Source organism: Hyperolius riggenbachi, chromosome 1, assembly GCF_040937935.1.
Source record: "Hyperolius riggenbachi isolate aHypRig1 chromosome 1, aHypRig1.pri, whole genome shotgun sequence".
NCBI classification, from domain to species: Eukaryota; Metazoa; Chordata; class Amphibia; order Anura; family Hyperoliidae; genus Hyperolius; species Hyperolius riggenbachi.
In genome coordinates, this window is record NC_090646.1 from 630620358 (window position 1) to 630640370 (window position 20013).

At 43.5% G+C, this 20013-nt stretch overlaps 1 protein-coding gene across 2 annotated transcripts in view; it reads left to right on the top strand.

Moving 5' to 3' along the window:
- Window positions 1–20013, top strand: part of SPEF2 (sperm flagellar 2) — a 176564-nt gene that overhangs the window by 137796 nt on the left and 18755 nt on the right. For both annotated transcript variants that reach the window (XM_068251235.1, XM_068251236.1), the window contains exons 25-30: window positions 4387–4547; window positions 5553–5736; window positions 11742–11901; window positions 13982–14113; window positions 15622–15760; window positions 16401–16630. In XM_068251235.1, the coding sequence (XP_068107336.1) occupies window positions 4387–4547; window positions 5553–5736; window positions 11742–11901; window positions 13982–14113; window positions 15622–15760; window positions 16401–16630 (1006 nt within the window). The remainder of the gene's footprint in view (window positions 1–4386; window positions 4548–5552; window positions 5737–11741; window positions 11902–13981; window positions 14114–15621; window positions 15761–16400; window positions 16631–20013) is intronic.

A 20013-nucleotide genomic window follows, 5' to 3' on the forward strand; every position in this document is an offset into this window, starting at 1 on the left:
TTTAAGTAGTTAAGGTGGGGAAAAGATAAGGGCCCATATGCAATTAACTTTTTCTCCTGGGTTTTCTCCTAGGTGATATTTTCACAGCTTGTCAATAAAATTCCTATTAAGCCACCAGCAAGCAAGAAAATGCTCAGAATAATTTCGATACTACATTTTCAGCTACTTTTTGATACTTTTTTTTTTAAATTGCAAAGCGCTAAAAAGTTATTTAAAAAAGATGTTGAAAAACTATCTCCTAGGAGAAAACTGATGTGCTTCCTCAGCACCAGCTCTCCACAGTTATGCTGTACATCACACCCGCAGGAAATTGCTGGGTAGTACACCCTTGAATAATTCTTTACAAGTTTCCTATTCTGTCTATTCTGAAAGCTAGCGGCTCTGGTTGTGTCGGTGAGGCCTCTTCCAGCATGAAAGGGAACTTGTGTGCCCTCTGCACTCCGCCCAGCTCTTGGTGTGGGCTGCTTGTGAATGTGGTTTTTCTCATGTTCCCAGGCTTAGGCATTACCATCTTGTCAGTTACTATTTTCACTGCTAGATAAATAAATCTTTATGGCAGGTGCTGCTATCCTCATTCCAAAAGGCAAGGAGTAAAGCCGTGAGCTGAACCACAAGAGATGAGAGGTATCCTGTGAACTCTTCATCTATTCTAGAATATAATGGTGAAAATAGTGACAGTAATCTGCTAACTAGAGATGGCCGAACGGTTCGCATGCAAGCTTATTTGCGCGAGTTCGCATTCGCGTCGAACTGCGAACATTTAGCGAGTTCGACCCGCCCCCTAAACTACATTATTGGGCTAATTTTTGACCCTCTACATCACAGTCGGCAAACACATGGCAGTCAATCAGGCTGCACTCCCTCCTGGAGCCCCCCCTTATAGAGGGCAGCAGCATCTGCCATGTTCTCACTCTGTGTGCTGCTTTGTTATTTAAGAAAGAAGTTTTAAATCAGGATGATACCATTTATTGGCTAACTAAAAATGAATAAAAATAAGCAAGCTTTCGGCCTTGCAGCCTTCGTCTGGCTTATATCCTGTTAGTTTGCAAACTGGTGGTACAGACAGCTTTATACATGCAACATCAAAAGGGAGAACAGATATTTTTTTAAGCATACATACATGTCATTAAGATGCCTTAATTTAAACAGACCATCTACATAGGGTAAAGGGAGAGGTTGCTGCAGTTATAGGTAAAGCTTAGGTCTTGTTAGTTTGCTCCTTGCTGATATTTGTTGCTGAAAAGCACCACCAAAACAGCTCTTTCGAGAGCTAATGTTCTTGTGATATATTTTTGGTGTGTGTGTGTGTGTGTGTGTGTGTGTGTGTGTGTGTGTGTGTGTGTGTGTGTGTGTGTGTGTGTGTGTGTGTGTGTGTGTGTGTGTGTGTGTGTGTGACCCACTTACACTGCATATACAGCCCTGTCTGTCGCAGCTGGCCCTTGCTAATTGCTATACTGTGCCAGGCCCAGCACATTCAGAACACCGTTTTACTGCACCTGTGTGACTGCACGTTGTATCATACCACCAGCAGTCACTGCATACCTTTTTACTGCACCTGTGTGACTGCACATTGTATTATAGCAGCAGTCAGTGCATACATTTCACTGCACCTGTGTGACTGCACATTGTATCATAGCAGTAGTCACTGCATATCTTTTCACTGCACCTGTGTGACTGCACATTATATTATAGCAGCAGTCAGTACCTTTCGCTGCATCTGTGTATATTACAGCAGCAGTCAGTGCATACCTTTTCACTGCACCTTTGTGACTGCACATTGTATTATATCACCAGCTGTCACTGCATACCTTTTCACTGCACCTGTGTGACTGCACTTTGTATTATACCACCATACCTTTTTCTTTCCTTGCCGTGGTGAAGGGGCTTGCGCATCACAATGAAGCAATGACCTATATGAGTGCGTTGGGGGGCACACCCAAGAAAATAAGGTTGTTGCTTCATTGTGGACAGACCAAATTTGATCAGCTGGACAGTCACTGTAATTCTGTCATTGAGCTACCTCAGCCCAACCATATGGGCTGGAAAGCCGCCATCACCTGCACTCTCGCCAATGTGCGTACCAGCACAGCCATCTGTTTGCGGTGCGTTACACAGTGAGTTTGGTCTATCAGTGTGAAGCAGTACACTACTTACACTAACTGCTGATCCATGTATACACACGCAAGATGTTTTCAAGCACTTTAGGCCTCCAATTTAGGAATGCAATGTGATTTCTGCCTTTTAGGGATTATAACCCTGCTGTGCGTCAAATTCGTAATTTTTCCCGGTACTTTTGGCGTGTATCCCACTCCGCCATGCCCCCCTCCAGGTGTTAGACCCCTGGAAACATATTTTCTATCACTTTTGTGGCCAGAAACAGTGTTTGTAGTTTTTCAAGTTCGCTTGCCCATTGAAGTCTATTGCGGTTCGCATGTTCGCCGGTTCACGCCATCTCTACTGCTAACCTCATAATTGGAATGTAGCTGGAGGCACCCAGAAAATATCTACAAGACACAGAACATTTATATCATGCCTTTCTCCTTAAAGCACTAGAGCTGCAGCCAATTACCTTTAGCTACCCCTGAATAGGGTAACTCACTTTACGAGAATTTTTAAAGAGTATAATTTTTAGAGCTGTGAACGCCACATCTCATTCTCAAGGCCGAGTGGGGACGCTACTTCCCCACATAATCCCATGAGTGGTTGCTTCCCTAGCAACCTAGCCTTGTGAGTATAACCATTTACCAAACTGATGCCTAACTATAACCAACCCCTCAACTGATGACTAACCCGAAGAACCCCCTCCAACCAATGCCCCACCCATCCTCCCAACCTATGCCTAACCCTAACTGACCCCCCCCCCCCAAACCTATACCTAACGCTAATCAACCCCCCAACCGACCCTTAACCCTAACTAAACTATGGCTACAAATAGCAGATGCCGGAGGCGCTAAGGTAGTTTGGGCTCCGCTATAGGCATCCATGTTAAAAGTCACGATTTTACTGGGGGGCTTCAGCGCCCAGATTACCAGTTCCAGCTCATAACATGGGTGCCTTTTAACTGCTTTGGACATCAGATGATGTACTTGCTAGAGTCTCAGCCCAGGTGGTACTTACCTTGCTCAACAGTCACTACTTTACTGCAGTACAGCTATCCATATACAAGACGAGGGAAATGTTTATTTACTTAGTATTTATATACTGCTGACATCTTCCGCAGCACTGTACAGGGTATATTTAGTCCTGTCACTACCCGTCCCTCCAGGGGGTTTACTGTACGATTTAACTTCTACCACTATTTCGTAGACTTCTAGTGCCCATCAGAGCCGGGACAAAGTCTTCCAGCACCCAAGGCTGAGACCCCAAAGTGTGCCCCTCCATCCCTCCCACCCCAGCCATCACACATTGATTGCTATTACACTAAAAGAGAAGAAGGATTCCGCTACACCTGTGGCTGGGTGAAAAAAGTCTCTGTTTATTGTAACATCAGTGAATACACAGCATTTTTTGCTTTTGCTATTACACTAAGAGGTGCCCCGGGGCCCCCAACACCTTCATCTCTAGTTATCTGGCTTGTAGTAACTGCCATGTATCCCCTTTTCTTATTTCTCTCTGCTTCAAACACAATAGGGAAATGATAGCTGGGTGAGTTGTGCACCCCCTCCTAGACTCCCCCCTGAGGCTGGAGCCTCTGTCGCTTCTGCCCCGCCCTGTGCCCCCTCCTACACTGCACCCTGAGGCCCATACACGGTACAATAAAAACATTCAATTTTTCCCTTTTTTTTTTTGATCAAGAAAAACAAACGATTATCCTGTTTTTTTCAATAAAATCATTATCGAACATGTTGGAAAAATCTTTTTATTCGATCGAACGGAATAATCAAACAAAATTAGCTAATCAAAAAAAAAAGTAAAACTTTGTACCATATATGGGCACATAAGGATAATTTTTGAGGAAAGCCAACTACTCTGTATGTTTTTAGGGTTGAGGGAGGAAACCAGAGTGTCCAGAAGAAAACCTAAGCAAACACGAAAAAACATACGAACTGCATGCAAATAGTGTCTTCCCTCAAATTCAAAATGGCAACCCAGCACTGGAAGGCAAAATTGCCATCCATGTGCTGCTGCCCTCTGAGAAAGGTCTCTGAGGAAGCCGGCTGCTCATCCTGCAAAACGGCTGTTGGGCCATCAGTTACTCCATTGCTTTGCTGTCTGTATGCGACTCTGAAGTAATACATTTGCAAGCATTACACTTTGGTGCACAGTGCTTTTCTTCTACTAACATCATTATGTAATAAGCAGGAGGACATGTACATGCTTATTGGATTACACTCTTGTAGTCTGTGAGCACTTGTTTATCTTTTTGTGGGTCATTTCTATGAACAGGCAGAAGTTGACCGCTTTCAAGACACCATGAGATTTCTTCATGACTATTACCAAGGAATGGAGAGCAAAGTTCCATCGGAGAGCAGCCAGGAATTCGCCCGTATTCCACTTCTCGAGATGATTAACTCTGGTTTACAGGAGGACCCTGAGCAGCCAAAGAGGTACTGAAGACCGTTAAACAGAACATACTCATGAGGGTTAATATTTATTCTATGCAGTACATACTCATAGGGGTGGCAGCCTCCTATCTAAAATAGTTGAAACAACTGTGGAGAATACTAAACTCAATGAAGTGTCAGTTCTCCTGGGGTTGATCTAATGGGCTCTTAGCCATTGTCATACCAACAATATGTACTTGTAGTATCACAGATATTCCCAATGAAATCACTAGAGTCTTGGACCAGAATCCTTTTATGTAAACAATCTATTATTGTAGTTATATACAAAGAATATAACATAGAACAGGGTTATAGGTAATATTCAAATTACATAATAAATACCTAACCGCTTTGGTCACCTGAAGTACATGAAATTAAAATTATACTTTACCAAACTCTCATTTCTGGGGGCCTGAACCTATTATCCTGAGATCAAGAGTCTCATTCTCTAAGCCATATACGATACTGTAAACAGTACAAAGAGACTCAGCACCCGGCTGGGGTATCAAAGTACGGTCGTTCCACCACAGGACAAAGTAAAGTGCTCTCGCCTGTCTTCTCCTTTATTGCTGCTCCAACAAGCTCACAGGAGATGGAGGAGGAAGAAAACACATGATACTAGTGCAATGAAGATGCGGGTGACCAAGTGCTGTAAAGCGCGAAAAATAGATTATTGCACACAGTAAGGTCAGATGACAACGCGTTTCATGGGTATTTCCCGCTTCCTCAGGGCAACAGCAACCACCTAAAGTGTGCCGATGGCTAAAGAGTAGTCAGACGTGAGTGCCTCGTTGAGACGCATGTGCCAAGACTGTGAACTTGCATGCAGAAAGAATAGTGCAGGAAAACACTAAACCAATTCAGTAGATTGAGTATGTCTTGCAATGATGTTAGTTTACCGTGCAGCAATGAGGAGGGTTTTAAATTCAGATTTTCTAGAAGAAGAGCATTTTAGAGCATATGTAGTAGTTATCATTGTAGAATAACAGTAGTTTCTTCTCCCTAAAGGATTCCTCTTGTTCCTCGAAGGGCTCAGTCTCCAGAGCCAAGCTCCGGCAAGCAGAGAAACAAATCAGCTGCAGTGAAAGGAAAAGAGGACCTCTCCGCAGAGACTACGGGGCACATCTCTGACACTGACCAAAAGATCCTTTACGACACATGGCAGACGGCCGTATCCGCCATCACAAATATGGTATTTTCAATGTAAAGCACACTGCAAATTCAAGATTAAAAGCACTCCTGAAGTGAGAGGGATATGGTGGCTGACATATTTATTTCCTTTTAAACAATGCACATTGCCTGGCAGTCCTGCTGATCCTCTGCCTCTAATACTTTAGCTACAGACCCTGAACAAGCATACAGATTAGATGTTTCTGACTGGAGTCTGACTGGATTAGCGGCATGCTTGTTTCAGGTGTGTGATTCAGACACTACTACCAAGGAGATCAGCAGGACTGCCAGGCAACTGGTATTGTTTAAAAATAAATAAATATGGCAACCTCCATATGCTTTTGAAAAAGAAAGCCCAGCCACTCACTCTTTGAGGTTTAGTTAATCCATTTGACTGAAAACAGTGTTGTAGAGGTGGTACGGATGTACTGTGTATACTATAACACATGCTATTATACAGGGTGGTAGTAATCCACTATTTGATCACTTTAAAGAGGAACTCCAGCCTAAACAAACATAATGTCATTAAGTTACATTAGTTATGTTAATTAAAATAGATCGGTAATATAATCTCTTACCCACCCTGTTTTAAAAGAGCAGGCAAAGGTTTGATTTCATGAGGGCAGCCATCTTTTTGGTTGAAAGGAGGTGACAGGGAGCATGAGACACAGTTCCAACTGTCCTGTGTCCTGAGCACCTCTCCCAGTTGCTAGGCAACGTGAATAACAACATAGGAAATCCCATCATGCTCTGCACAGCATCAGGGAAAAAAAGCCCGGGCTTTTTCTTTCTTTGATGGGTGGAGCTTAGCTAAAAATGAGGCTTTGGTAAGAAAAACAAAGTTCTAATGCTGTGAAACTGTTAAAGCAGTAGGATCAGCCATACTATGCCAGGGAAAAAAAAACACATATATAAGTAGATAAATACTTGATCTACTTACATAACACATGTATTATACTATCCACGTTTTGATTTCAGGGAATGTTATATAGTAAATGATGAGAATTCTGTTCCTGGTGGGGGCCATGTCTTTTGCCCACAGTTAAGGCTAACTCGTGATGTCATTTCTGCCCTTTACTTTTTTTCTTGTCTCCTCCAATCGCTGAGTCGCCTCAGCCTTGCTTGTAAACACAAGTGAGTAGGGGGATTAGGTTTCAGATAAGCAGCTAGGCAGGGAAATAAAGGGAAGAGGAGGGATAGATTATAGATACAAAGAACCCCCAACATGCAATTCTTTGGCACGACTACTAAAGGGCCAGTGCTCCTTAAGTATGTGATAACTCCAAATCATAACAGCAGAAAAAGTTTTGAATGCAGGATAACATCACTTAACATTATCACTTAATACACTCAGACCAGTTGCTGTTGAAATTTGATTTTTATGGTGACGATACCGCTTTAAAGAAACACCAAGCCTTTTCAGTTCTGCCGAGTAGATTTTTAGTCCGGAGGTTCACTTTAAGAATTTTCATTTGCGATCTAGGCCCAGAATGTTTTGTAGGAAGGTGTAGGCCAAGAGCTTTATTCCTACTTCAGGCTAGTGTTGCTCGGATACTATCCGCAATCACAGCATAGCTGGGATTCACGAGCATTTGTTTACTACCCGACATCGTGATCCGAATCCGTGATTGGGAATCGATCATGGCAGTCACTCACAAATTCAGCCGTTATTCCAAGTATTCAGCCTGTGATCACGGAAAAAATATCCGTGATTATCACCTGAAAACCTGCCGAGTTTAGCGTAGCAAAGGCCCCTTACATGGTAGAAACACCAAATTTGCCAGATATGTTAAAGAGTAACTGTCAGGCTGCAGAAGCTAATTTAAACCTCTATTCTCCTGTGTTAAACAGTTTAGACGGAAGCCAAAAAGGCAATAGTGAAGATAAAAATCTCTCTTTCATTTGATGTGTGCTTATCAGCAAAGCTGTTAGACCCAAGCTCTTAAGAGGACGCAAGCCGCAAACCATACTGCAAAGCATTCTGGGGCCCTCCCCTCGGCTGCTAATGAGAAGTTACAGGGTCAAGTAACAATAGCATGTAACTCAGTCCAGCGCACAGCACTGATAAATCTCCCGGGAGAGTACACTGCAGGAGTCCGCTATTGTTCCTAGCCACATGGCTAATTAATATTCACTGCAAACTAGTGTTATTCAGTACAAGCTTTTCTGTGATCAGGAAGCAGGGAGGACATGACGACACATTTTGGCTTCATAGGAGACAGACAAACATGGAGCCTGCCATGAGCTGTCAGGAGCATCATTCTCTGCATATACTATATAAAAATTCTGTGAAATCCAAACGTGGACAGTGAAATGCATATGTAATGTAAGTACAGCCTATATTTAGCTACTGATATATGTGTTTATTTTCTCTGAGACCTAATACCTAACAGCTCCTCTTTAAGAGGAAAAGACCTTATAGTTCTTGAGAAAATCAATTTTAAAGTTTAAAAGGAAAATAGTATACATTTAAATGCGGTAATAGCGGTAAATAACAGTTAATGTATTTACCGCATTTACATGTATACTTTTTTCCTTTGAAACTTCCTTTGAAACTTTAAAATCGATTTTCTCAAAAACTATATGGTCTTTTTGAAAAAAAAATGTTTGCATCTTGTTGCCACTATTCTTCTTAACATACAGTGGAGGAAATAATTATTTGACCCCTCACTGATTTTGTAAGTTTGTCCAATGACAAAGAAATGAAAAGTCTCATAACAGTATCATTTCAATGGTAGGTTTATTTAACAGTGGCAGATAGCACATCAAAAGGAAAATCGAAAAAATAACCTTAAATAAAAGATAGCAACTGATTTGCATTTCATTGAGTGAAATAAGTTTTTGAACCCTCTAACAATAAAAGACTTAATACTTAGTGGAAAAACCCTTGTTTGCAAGCACAGAGGTCAAACGTTTCTTGTAATTGATGACCAAGTTTGCACACATTTTAGGAGGAATGTTGGTCCACTCCTCTTTGCAGATCATCTCTAAATCCCTAAGGTTTCGAGGCTGTCTCTGTGCAACTCTGAGCTTGAGCTCCCTCCATAGGTTTTCTATTGGGTTAAGGTCCGGAGACTGACTAGGCCACTCCATGACCTTAATGTGCTTCTTCTTGAGCCACTTCTTTGTTGCCTTTGCTGTATGTTTTGGGTCATTGTCGTGCTGGAACACCCATCCACGACCCATTTTCAGTTTCCTGGCAGAGGGAAGGAGGTTGTCGTTCAGGATTTCACGATACATGGCTCCGTCCATTTTCCCGTTAATGCTATTAAGTTGTCCTGTGCCCTTAGCAGAAAAACACCCCCAAAGCAAAATGTTTCCACCCCCATGCTTGACGGTGGGGACGGTGTTTTGGGGGTCATAGGCAGCATTTTTCTTCCTCCAAACACAGCGAGTTGAGTTAATGCCAAAGAGCTCTATTTTGGTCTCATCAGACCACAGCACCTTCTCCCAGTCACTCACAGAATCATTCAGGTGTTCATTGGCAAACTTCAGACGGGCCTGCACATGTGCCTTCTTGAGCAGGGGGACCTTGCGAGCCCTGCAGGATTTTAATCCATTGCGGTGTAATGTGTTTCCAATGGTTTTCTTGGTGACTGTGGTCCCTGCTAATTTGAGGTCATTCACTAACTCCTCCTGTGTAGTTCTAGGATGCTTTTTCACCTTTCTCAGAACCATTGAAACCCCACGAGGTGAGATCTTGCGTGGAGCCCAAGAGCGAGGTCGATTGATGGTCATTTTGTGCTCCTTCCATTTTCGAACAATCACACCAACAGTTGTCACCTTCTCTCCCAGCTTCTTGCTAATGGTTTTGTAGCCCATTCCAGCCTTGTGCAGGTCTACAATTTTGTCTCTGACATCCTTGGACAGCTCTTTGGTCTTTCCCATGTTGGAGAGTTTGGAGTCTGCTTGATTGATTGATTCTGTGGACAGGTGTCTTTTATACAGGTGACTAGTTAAGACAGGTGCCCTTAATGAGGGTGACTAATTGAGTAGAAGTGTCTAACCACTCTGTGGGAGCCAGAACTCTTAATGGTTGGTAGGGGTTCAAAAACTTCTTTCACTCAATGAAATGCAAATCAGTTGCTATCTTTTATTTAAGGTTATTTTTTGATTTTCCTTTTGATGTGCTATCTGCCACTGTTAAAATAAACCCACCATTGAAATGATACTGTTCTGAGACTTTTCATTTCTTTGTCATTGGACAAACTTACAAAATCAGTGAGGGGTCAAATAATTATTTCCTCCACTGTATCTGGCCAATTTGGTGTTTCTAGCATGTAAGGAGGCTTTGCTATTAACCGCTAAAGTCAGCAGGTTTTGGCGGTTTTTAATAACAAATACTTTTTTCATTTGAAAGTTTAACCACTTCACAACTGAGGGGTTTTATCCCTGAAACACCAGAGCAATTTTCACCTTTCAGCGCTCCTTCCATTCATTCGTCTATAACTTTATCATTACTTATCACAATGAAATGAACTATATCTTGTTTTTTTCACCACCAATTAGGCTTTCTTTAGGTGGGACATTATGCCAAGAATTATTTTATTTTAAATGTGTTTTAATGGGAAAATAGGAAAAAATGTGGGAAAAAATTATTAATTATTTTTCAGTTTTCGGCCATTATAGTTTTTAAATAATGCATGCTACTGTAATTAAAACCCATGAAATGTATTTGCCAATTTGTCCCGGTTATAAAACAGTTTAAATTATGTCCCTATCACAATGTTTGTCGCCAATATTTTATTTGGAAATAAAGGTCTATTTTTTAAGTTTTGCGTCCATCCATAATTACAAGCCCATCGTTTATAAAGTAACAGTGTTATACCCTCCTGACATAAATATTTAAAAAGTTTAGTCCCTAAGGTAATTATTTATGTATTTTTTTATTGTAATTTTTTTTTTTAATTACAAAAAAAAATAAATTGGGGAGAGTGGGAAGTAATGAGTTAATTTATAGTGTAAAACTAATGTATTTGTATATGAAAAATGCTTTAAGGTGTAGTTTTACTATTTGGCCACAAGATGGCCACAGTAACTTTTTCCTCATGCGACCTGTAAGCGTCAGAAGGACGCTTACAGGCAGAGCAATGAGACTGGGAATTTTTTTCCCCACAATGATTGCGCTGCTTCTCATAGAAGAAGCTGATCATTGCGGGGGCTTAGATCAACAAACAGGAATGGTTTTTCCCGTTCATTGATCTCTGGGCGAGCGGCCGGTGGCGTGCACTAGTGCAGGGGCGCGCGGACGAGCGAGCGGGAGCGCGGACAGCGGCGGTAGCGGCGGGAGGTGCGGATATCTCCTTCCCTGGTGTTGACAGGGTGGAAAAAGGGGCGGAGATATCCGCACCTGTGGGGGTAAAGTGGTTAAAATTGATTTTCTCAAAAACTATTAGGTCTTTTTTTTTTAAGTTGTATCCACTGATCACCTCTATAATCCATGCAATTTTGGTTATTGTAGCATGTATGGGAGCTTTGCTATTAACGTTAAAGTCAAATCTGTGATCACGGCTGTGATCACGGATTCTACATGTAATCACGGCTAAAATCCGAGTCGAATCTGGAGCTCCGATTCAAATCCGGATCATGATCACGCCGTATCCGGATTTTGATTCTGCCATGGCCGGATTTACTCGAATTTGTGATTGATGGTATCCGAGCATCACTGCTCCAGGCTCCCCCACCCAGGCCTACGCCCAGCATAATGAAAGGTAACTGGTACCTTCTATTAGAGAGATTGAGGCAGAAGGCAGTTGTGTTACTGTCACGGGTGGTTTTCAGACTGCAAAGTTTGCTGAAACTGGCTCTAAAATATAGTTTTATAGTCATCTAAATATAGGTCATTGCAGCTACACATATCTATCAGTGTTTCTGACAATTGAATTTGTTTCTGACACAACATCCGAATGTTATTGTACTGTTTGGTTTGGTATCTGTTGGAGGTTTATTTTACATATAGCCCCAGGTTTTGTTTCTTGTGACGGATATAACAAGGTCTACTTGATAATGGTTGCCGTTTGGTCGCAGGTGACTCTGGAGAGAGAAGTCCTAGAGGCAGAAGAGGAGAAGGAGCGGCAGATAATGGAGGTGAAGGAAAGAGAAAGGGCTAAAGCCTCTCAGATGGCTTCCAGGGACAGCGTGAAAGGGGCAAAAAAGAAGCCCCCAAAATCACCAAACAGGAAAAAAGGTAAAAACAGCCTGAAACAGCTGTCTGCAAGTTGGATGATATTGCTCTGTAAAATGAATAGACTACAAGAATGCTGTAAATCAGCAGCTCTGGATTTATGTCTGGCTATTCTGGGATATAAAGGAATGATTTGCATATTCACTCTTTGGCCTAAAATCGTGCACTATGGGAGCCATATGAAGCTATTTGTTGCCTATTTGTTTCTGGATTCCAAGTTCAATGCAAGTCTCACTCAAGTGGCATAACAACGACCCCCATGACCCCCGCCGTTGTGAGGAGGAGCCCACTCCTGTACTTAAAGTGACCCCTAGGCGAACCTTAGGTCAAGAAACAGATACCCGTATTTTTCGGACTATAAGACACACTTTTTCTCCCCCCCCCCAAAATGGGAGGAAAAATTCAGTGCGCCTTATAATCCGAATACACGATTCCGCCTGCCCTCCCCCCCCCCCCCCCCCAGCACACACACAAGCTTACATATCCAAGGCTTGCCGAACACTCTGCTGAATAATCTGAATACACGATTCCGCCCCCCCACACACACACACACAAGCTTACATATCCAAGGCTTGCTGAACACTCTGCTCCAGTGCTCCTGCATAGAGAAAGTGAATGGCAGCTGCTTGTAGTTTCCCTGCAGCTTGCCACACTCCTCTCTCCCGGGGGCGGACGTCTGAGGTCTCTCCCCACGGCGTATATCTGTAAGCTAACTGGCAGCGGACATCTGCCAGCTTTCACAGCTCCAAGCCTCCTCCTGCTTGTGCTTCTCAGCTGCAGAGTTTTGAATGATCGGACTGTCATTCAGCTGCCGCAGCTCCTCTTTCATCCTGCAGATCGGGGCCAGAGATGAATACAGCGGCCAGCTGGGGAAATCCAGGCCAGCGATGGATGCGGCGGGACATCCAGGCCTGCGATTTATGCAACAGGAAGTCTGGGCCAGAGATGGTTTCGGCGGCCGGTGGAGGACATCCAGGCCTGTGATGGATGCTGCGGCTGTCCTGCAAGGGAACTGTGGAGATCCCGGTAACGGCTCCTGCACTCACGTGACCTGCCGCTGGAAGAGCTGATGGCAGCACGCACCGCGTCATGTGACCCCCAAAGGAACGCATCCCTGAGCACTGGATGGAGCATGCCACTGGCCCACTGCATAGGTGAAAGGGGCCTCCAAGCAAGTAGTGTAGCAAGTGTAGTGTAGCTGTGATTGTACTGAGTGAAGTGTAGCTGTGATTGTAGGTGTGAGTATAGCTGGCAGTATAGTTAGTGTAGTTGGGAGTGTAGTTAGTGTAGCTGGAAGGGCTGTGAGTGAGTGTAGCTGAGAGTGCAGTGAGTGAATGTAGCTGTGAGTGTAGCTGGGATGGCAGCAGGGGTTAGTGTAGCTGGGCAATGTAGCTTAGATAGGGGCAGTTTAGAGGGAAAAGATCTATAAGATGCCCCGGCACTATTGACGCACCAGGTTTAGTATTCCCCCCCCCCCCCCCACACACAATTTTTGCCCTTTAAACCTAGTTGCGTCTTATAGTCCGGAGCATCCTATAGTTCGAAAAATACGGTACTTTCCTTTCCTAAGAATGGCGAAGCCTCTGGATCCTTCAAAGGATTTCCACGTCCTACTCCCAACCACATGGCTGCCAGGGACCCTCCTGAAAATCTCCTCTTCATGCACGAGAGCAGCTGTGCCTGTGTAGTAGTACAGAGGTGCTCATACACCAGCGTCTCCGGCTAACTGCGCAGGTGCAACCATACTAGTGCAGTGCAGCTCTTGTCAGATTTCTTTTCGGGGGGGGGGGGGGGGGGTGTGAGGATTGCGTGTGAAGCCTACCTGCACGATCCAAAGGCTTTCGTCTTCTTAGGTAAGTTTCTGTTTCTTGACCCGAGGTTGGCCTCAGGTACACTTTAAGTTCAGGTGCGGTTGTTATGCCCCTGAGTGATACTTACATTAAACTTGGCTTCCAGAAACAAATAGGCAACTCCTTGCTGTCTTATGTTTGTATTCTAATCTGGAGGCCATGCTAATTATGAAGCATAGGGAATATGTACACAGATTTCACACGAATGAAATGCTGATTATATTATGTCACAGGAGGAAGATCTCCCGGACCTGCAGCCCCCTCTCCACCTCCCCCAGCCCCAGAGGACAACACAGAGCTGCAGAGGAAGCAGGCGCTACAGATGAAGATTAAACAAGAATATGTTGCAGCTCTGAAATGTGAAGGTATATGTAATATATATGTAATATAGTAGTAATATAGTAGTGGATCAAATAAGTGAAAATATAAGCTGGTTTGACACTTATTGGCCTCAATTCACTGAGCAGTTTAGACTAGTCTACTGATGATTTTTAGTCTACTGATGGTGTGGTGTAAATCAGTTGCATCAAAAGGGAATTCACTAATAATTACCAAATGTTTTAGAACTGATTTTAGACCTGGTCTAAACCATTTGGTAATTAAGTCGGTAAAGCAGGGGAAATGATCAAAAGATGCAATTCGCAAACTAGTAGCTATGACTGACGTCCTTCTCCATTGATGACCTCTCCTCTGCATACAATTAAACTCCTGCATAATTAATTCAAAAGGTTCCATCCTCACATCTAAAATTGCACCTGCGTTGCTGCGGCCAGATTGCTTGCTGCCGAGCTAGGGGTGGGCGGCAGCAACGCAAGTCTTTGGTAGACTTTGTAAAAAGTCATCCATCCTGCGCCATCGATCGACCATTGTAGCGGCATTGATTTCTAGCATGTTATCTGTTGGATATTGACGGGTAAAATCATCAAGTGTACCATATTATCTTGTATTAAGGATGGCCCTGCTGTCATTTTTAATACTTGATTAAAAAGCTACGTTTTATACTAGATTTACCTATGGCCTCTTAACCCTTCTTTCTTGGGTTTCTTTGTTGGATTATGGATTAGTCACTTGCCTGTTTCTGGTGTGATTTAGTCACTACTGATGCCATAAAGATTGGCAGAGCTGCCAGGCAACTGGAATTGTTTAAAAATAAATAAATATGGCAGCCTCCATATCCCTCTCCCTTTAGATGTCCATCAATAGACCCAGACATTTCTATGGTGCTCCTGGGGCAGCATGCTCAATTTAGATATTTTGAGTACAGTACAGAAACACCAAAAAACTGTAACTGTGCCTGAAGCCTTTCTTTGTAGAATTTAAATGGATGGTCTTTAAAGTAGAATTCTGGGAAGTCATCTAAAAACGAATCTGTGGGGCAAACGTGATACTCACCTCCCCAGGATGGCTTCCTTGGGTCCCTGTGGCTCCTCCTCTTCTGTGTCAGCTATCCCACTAGTGTTATCGTCCTGGTGGTAGAGATCTCAGAGATCAAAAATCCAATCACCAAGGCATTGGCTGGAAGGTGCAGGACAGACAGATTTTGCTGGGTGAAGACACTCATCAAAGGATTCACGGAGGGAACAGATGATATCGTGTACTCACTTTGTGTCACCTGCCATTATTAAACTCAATCCTGCGGGTGACATTGTAGGGCCCAGTGCTGTATAGACATGTTGCTGAATTATTCTCTCTGTGACGGTCAGTGGAGGACCACAGTGCCAGTAGCAACAGTGCAGCTTCAGCAGGTGGAGTAAGAAGGGGTACAATGGACTCACACCCGGCATGTAAGATCATTAAAGGAATCATTAAAATGCTAAAAAAATGGTAAAGTTCAAAATACATGTTTATAAGAAGTACAATGTTGTTTGTCCAGAGACAGCTGTAAATTCTCGACTTGAACTAATCAAGACAAAAGCTTTAGAGGTCTATCAGGACATAGCAGCGAGAGCGGAGCAGGCTTATAAGGACATGGATATGTGGCTGGGAGCTCGCTTCCTGGCTGAAATGTCCAGGTAAGTCCCCTCACCTAATGTGTACTTGTGTTCAAAGGGAAGTTAATCTTTCCAAAATTAAATTGTTTCCAATATCGTTAGTCCTCTATAAAAACTGACTGTAAAAAGTGCCACTCATATATTCATGTTCTCACCACACTTTTAGTCACAACCCTGCCACACCTCCAGTCACACTCCTGCCACACCTCCAGTCACATCATCACTACGTTTCCAGTCACAACCCTGCCCCACCTCCAGTCACGTGCTCACTACATTTCCAGTCACACCCCTGCCACACCTCCAGGAGGTTAAGGGGAAGGCACCACAAAGGAGAGGGGAAGGGCCTAAGGGGTAGGCATCACCAAGGGGTGTGGTGCCCCAGTGGCAATCCTAAAAGAAACAACTGATCGGGTGGCCATGTTGCAGCATCATTATCTGCCAGATTCGATCATTATGATCCAATTGGCCGGATATCCATGCCGAAAATCGAGTAATGAATGGGCATCTTAAGTCTTGCATCTTTGGAGCTTATTTTATATCACTGATGGCAGGGCTGTGAGCAAAAAGACTACTTCCAGACAATTGTGGCCTAATATCTTGTACATATCTTGTGTATTTCCACTTTTAAATGTTGGTTACTTGTCTTTTTATTATTTCACAGCATTGAGAAGCTGATTCAGATTGCTCGCCACCATATAGAGACGAGCACCAAGATACAGAATGAACTTGTTCTAGAGCAAACAGATTTCTATATCAACTCTGATGTGAAAGTCATCCCAGATCCCATCCCACCGCCACGTCCTCCTCCAATGGAGATCTCCAACAGTACCTCATTGACCATCTCCCAACTTCATGGACTTCTTACTCAGTTTCTTCAGGTGGCTCCCGAAGGTACCAATAAATGTATCTCAGATCTTTTTTTTAACACGTGTCCTTGCAAATGACCTAGGGTACATCCCTGCTCTGTCCTACACGTGTGGAAGGGTTAGAACCTGCTGGTTTTTTAAAGTTGTCTGCTTCTATGGTTTGGAGAATTTTACTCACTTTTTGTATCTCTCAAATGTGTCACAACAGACAGGAATTAGTGAGGAATCACTCCAGTGTTAAAGTGAACCTATAAAGGCAGTGGCGTAACAAGACGCCCTGCGACCCCTGCAACTGCTGGAGAGCCTGGGGGCTGTGGGGGCCATTCCTCCTCCCTCTCCTTGCCCACATGCAGAGTAGCACAGATAATGGAGTAATGTTTACCTCCTCCAGCACTGTGGGCCTTCTCTATGCATCACAGCTGCACTCTTTCTGCTGCCGTTCGCTGGCTCCCCATCACATGACCGGGAGGCGGCAAATGGCAGCCGAGAGTGTGCCACTGTGATTTATAGAGAAGACAAGCAGGAATGGAACAGATGAATATTACTCTGGTCCCTGTGCTATTCTGCATGCTTGTCGGGGCAAGGGGTATTCATTGGGGGGAAGAGGGGGGGTCGAGTACAGCGGGGCCTCATGGGCTGCTGTTTCGCCCCTGCCAGTAAGGATTAATGTTCTTCATTTAGATACTTATCTAAATAGAGGGATAATCCAGAAGCTTCCCCCATCCCCCTTCACCTTGCGGTTCCAGCTCTGGGACAAGGGCTTGTGGAAGAGTGCGCCTGGGCACACTCCACTCTGGGAAGGAGCGCGGCTGCACTGTGCAGGCTCAGGACGCCTCATGCAGCAGATCAAGAGCCGATCAGGCTCAGCTTTTTCAGCCGTGCCCGAAAGGCTCCATGCTACTGCACAGATGTGATGTGTCCTGCACAGTGCGGCCATGCTTGTTCAGATGGATGCACAGCCCTGAACTTCCAGAGGATCCCAGCGCTGACTTTGTAGTCTCAAGGAGGAATGGGGAAGCCTCTAGAGCAGGGGTCAGGAACCTTTTTGGCTGAGAGAGCCATAATCGCCACATATTTTAAAATGTAAGAACGTAAGAGCCAGATAATATGTTTCAAACTGGGACAGTAGGGCTAACGTCCCTGTTGCCATGGTGATGTGTATACAGTTGATCCTCCAGGCAGCAGAAGTGTCGGACACGTCTTCAGCTTCTCTTGGGTTTCGACAACATCAGCAATTTCCACGAGAGCCAGACAGGAGACATACCGACTAACAGCTTGTACAACTAGCTAACTGACTTGGGTGTTCATTCACTTTGTAGGACGAGATCCCTGCACTTTGGCACAATAGGCTGCCTGTCAAGTGACAGGCAGCCTATTGGGTCAACCAAAGTGCTGGGATTTCGTCCTACAAAGTCACTGGACCTGACAGGGTCCAGAGTGGGACAATTGGAGCAGCCATTCGTTTTGGGGGAAGCGTGAGTAAGTCAGTAGTGCTAGCTACAGCAGTAGCGTGCACTACTTTGAAAATTTTACCTGCGCTGCCACACTAAGCTGCCCTGCTTGAGCAGTGTAGCTTAGTAAATCAACCCCTACTAATTTGTCTGTGAGCCAGATGTAGCCATCAAAAGAGCCACATCTGGCTCCCGAGCCATAGGTACCCTACCCCTGCTCTGGAGGATGCAGAGGCTCTCCTCTTCCCAGGTAAGTATGTGACTGTCGTTCCTACTCCATGCCGAGCTGTCACCCGGAAGATCATGCGGCCATCATTCCTGCACCAGTGACTGAGTGTGTGTACATAGCTTTAGTCGTGGCTTGATAAAAGAATTGTTCATGTAAATATCACACTAACTGCAGATGGAGTTTTGTTACAAGCTTTAGTATTGTTAAGTTTCTTCATGCAAGCTCAAGCAGATGTTTAATGCAAAATTGATATATGAGCTCATATAACCTCCCCAAACAAAACTCACTATAGTGTACTTACATTTGGTAAGGTCTCCCTTTATCCTCAAAACCGCTTAAAAAGCAAGCACTGGATTCCACAAGCCGTTGGAAACCTTCCGTTGAGATTGTGGTCCAGTTGTAATGAAACTACAGGCAGCCATTGGGTTATGAAGGCTGCCATATTTATATCCTTTTAAAGCGGATACGAGGTGAAAAACTAACTATAACAAGTAACTTGTCTATATGGATTATCTAAAATTTAAATACTGTAGTTTACACAGCAAATCTAGCTGCAAACAGCTTCAACTATATATGATTATTTCTTCCTGTGATACAATGACAGCAGCCATGTTCTGCTTGTCACATTGCACAGGCAAGCTGATAGCATCTCCAGCCCTTAGCTCAATCCCCTCTCCTCCTCCCTCATCCCCTCTGCCTCTGAAATCTCTGGCTAGTAACACCTCCTCCTGCCCAGACTGAGCTCCGGTAAGCCCTTGCTACATTGCTCTAAGAGTGCAAAGGCACAAAAGGAGCTGTGAACTAGGCTTGTTCAGTTTATAGGGAATTAGAGTATTAACAAAAAGAAAAAAAGTATTTGGCTTGAGGAATGCCATATAAACTATATGAAAGGAACACAACTATGCAATGAGTAAAAGTTTATCTCGGATCCACTTTAAGCAATACCAGTTGCCTGGCTGCCCTGCTGATTATTTGCCTCTAATACTTTTAGCCATAGACCCCGAACAAGAATGCAACAGATCAGCTGTTTCTGACTTTATTATCAGATCTGACAAGATAATCTGCATGCTTGTTTCACGTGTGATTCAGTCACTACTACAGCCAGGAAACTGGTATTGTTTAAAAGGAAATAAATATGGCAGCCTCCATTTACCTCTCACTTCAGTTGCCCTTTAATAATTCACTATAGTGACATTATTCATTGGAGTCAGCACATTTATTATATTCAGTCACTTCTTCTTTAAAGTGTAACTGTCGGGCAAAAAAAATCAAAAATCAATTCTTTATTTTTATCTGGTAAACAAGTAATAAGGATGCTAATCAGGCAATCCAAAAGTTAAAATCTCTATTACTTTTCTTGTTTATAAATGATCATTCCCCAGTTTACCTGACTCTTATTTGGTACGTTGCCGCAAAAAGGAAGTTGCAGGGCATGCTGGGTTGTCTTTTTTTGCTTCTTTATTTTCCCTCAGACTAAACTAATCTACAGAAGCACAAAAGGACAACCCAGCATGCCCTTCAACTTCTTTTTTGCGGCAACGTACCAAATAAGAGTCAGGTAAACTGGGGAATGATCATTTATAAACAAGAAAAGTAATAGAGATTTTAACTTTTGGATTGCCTGATTAGCATCCTTATTACTTGTTTATCAGATAAAAATAAAGAATTGATTTTTGATTTTATGCCCGACAGCTACACTTTAAATATTGTGATTAGCAGCTTTCTTAT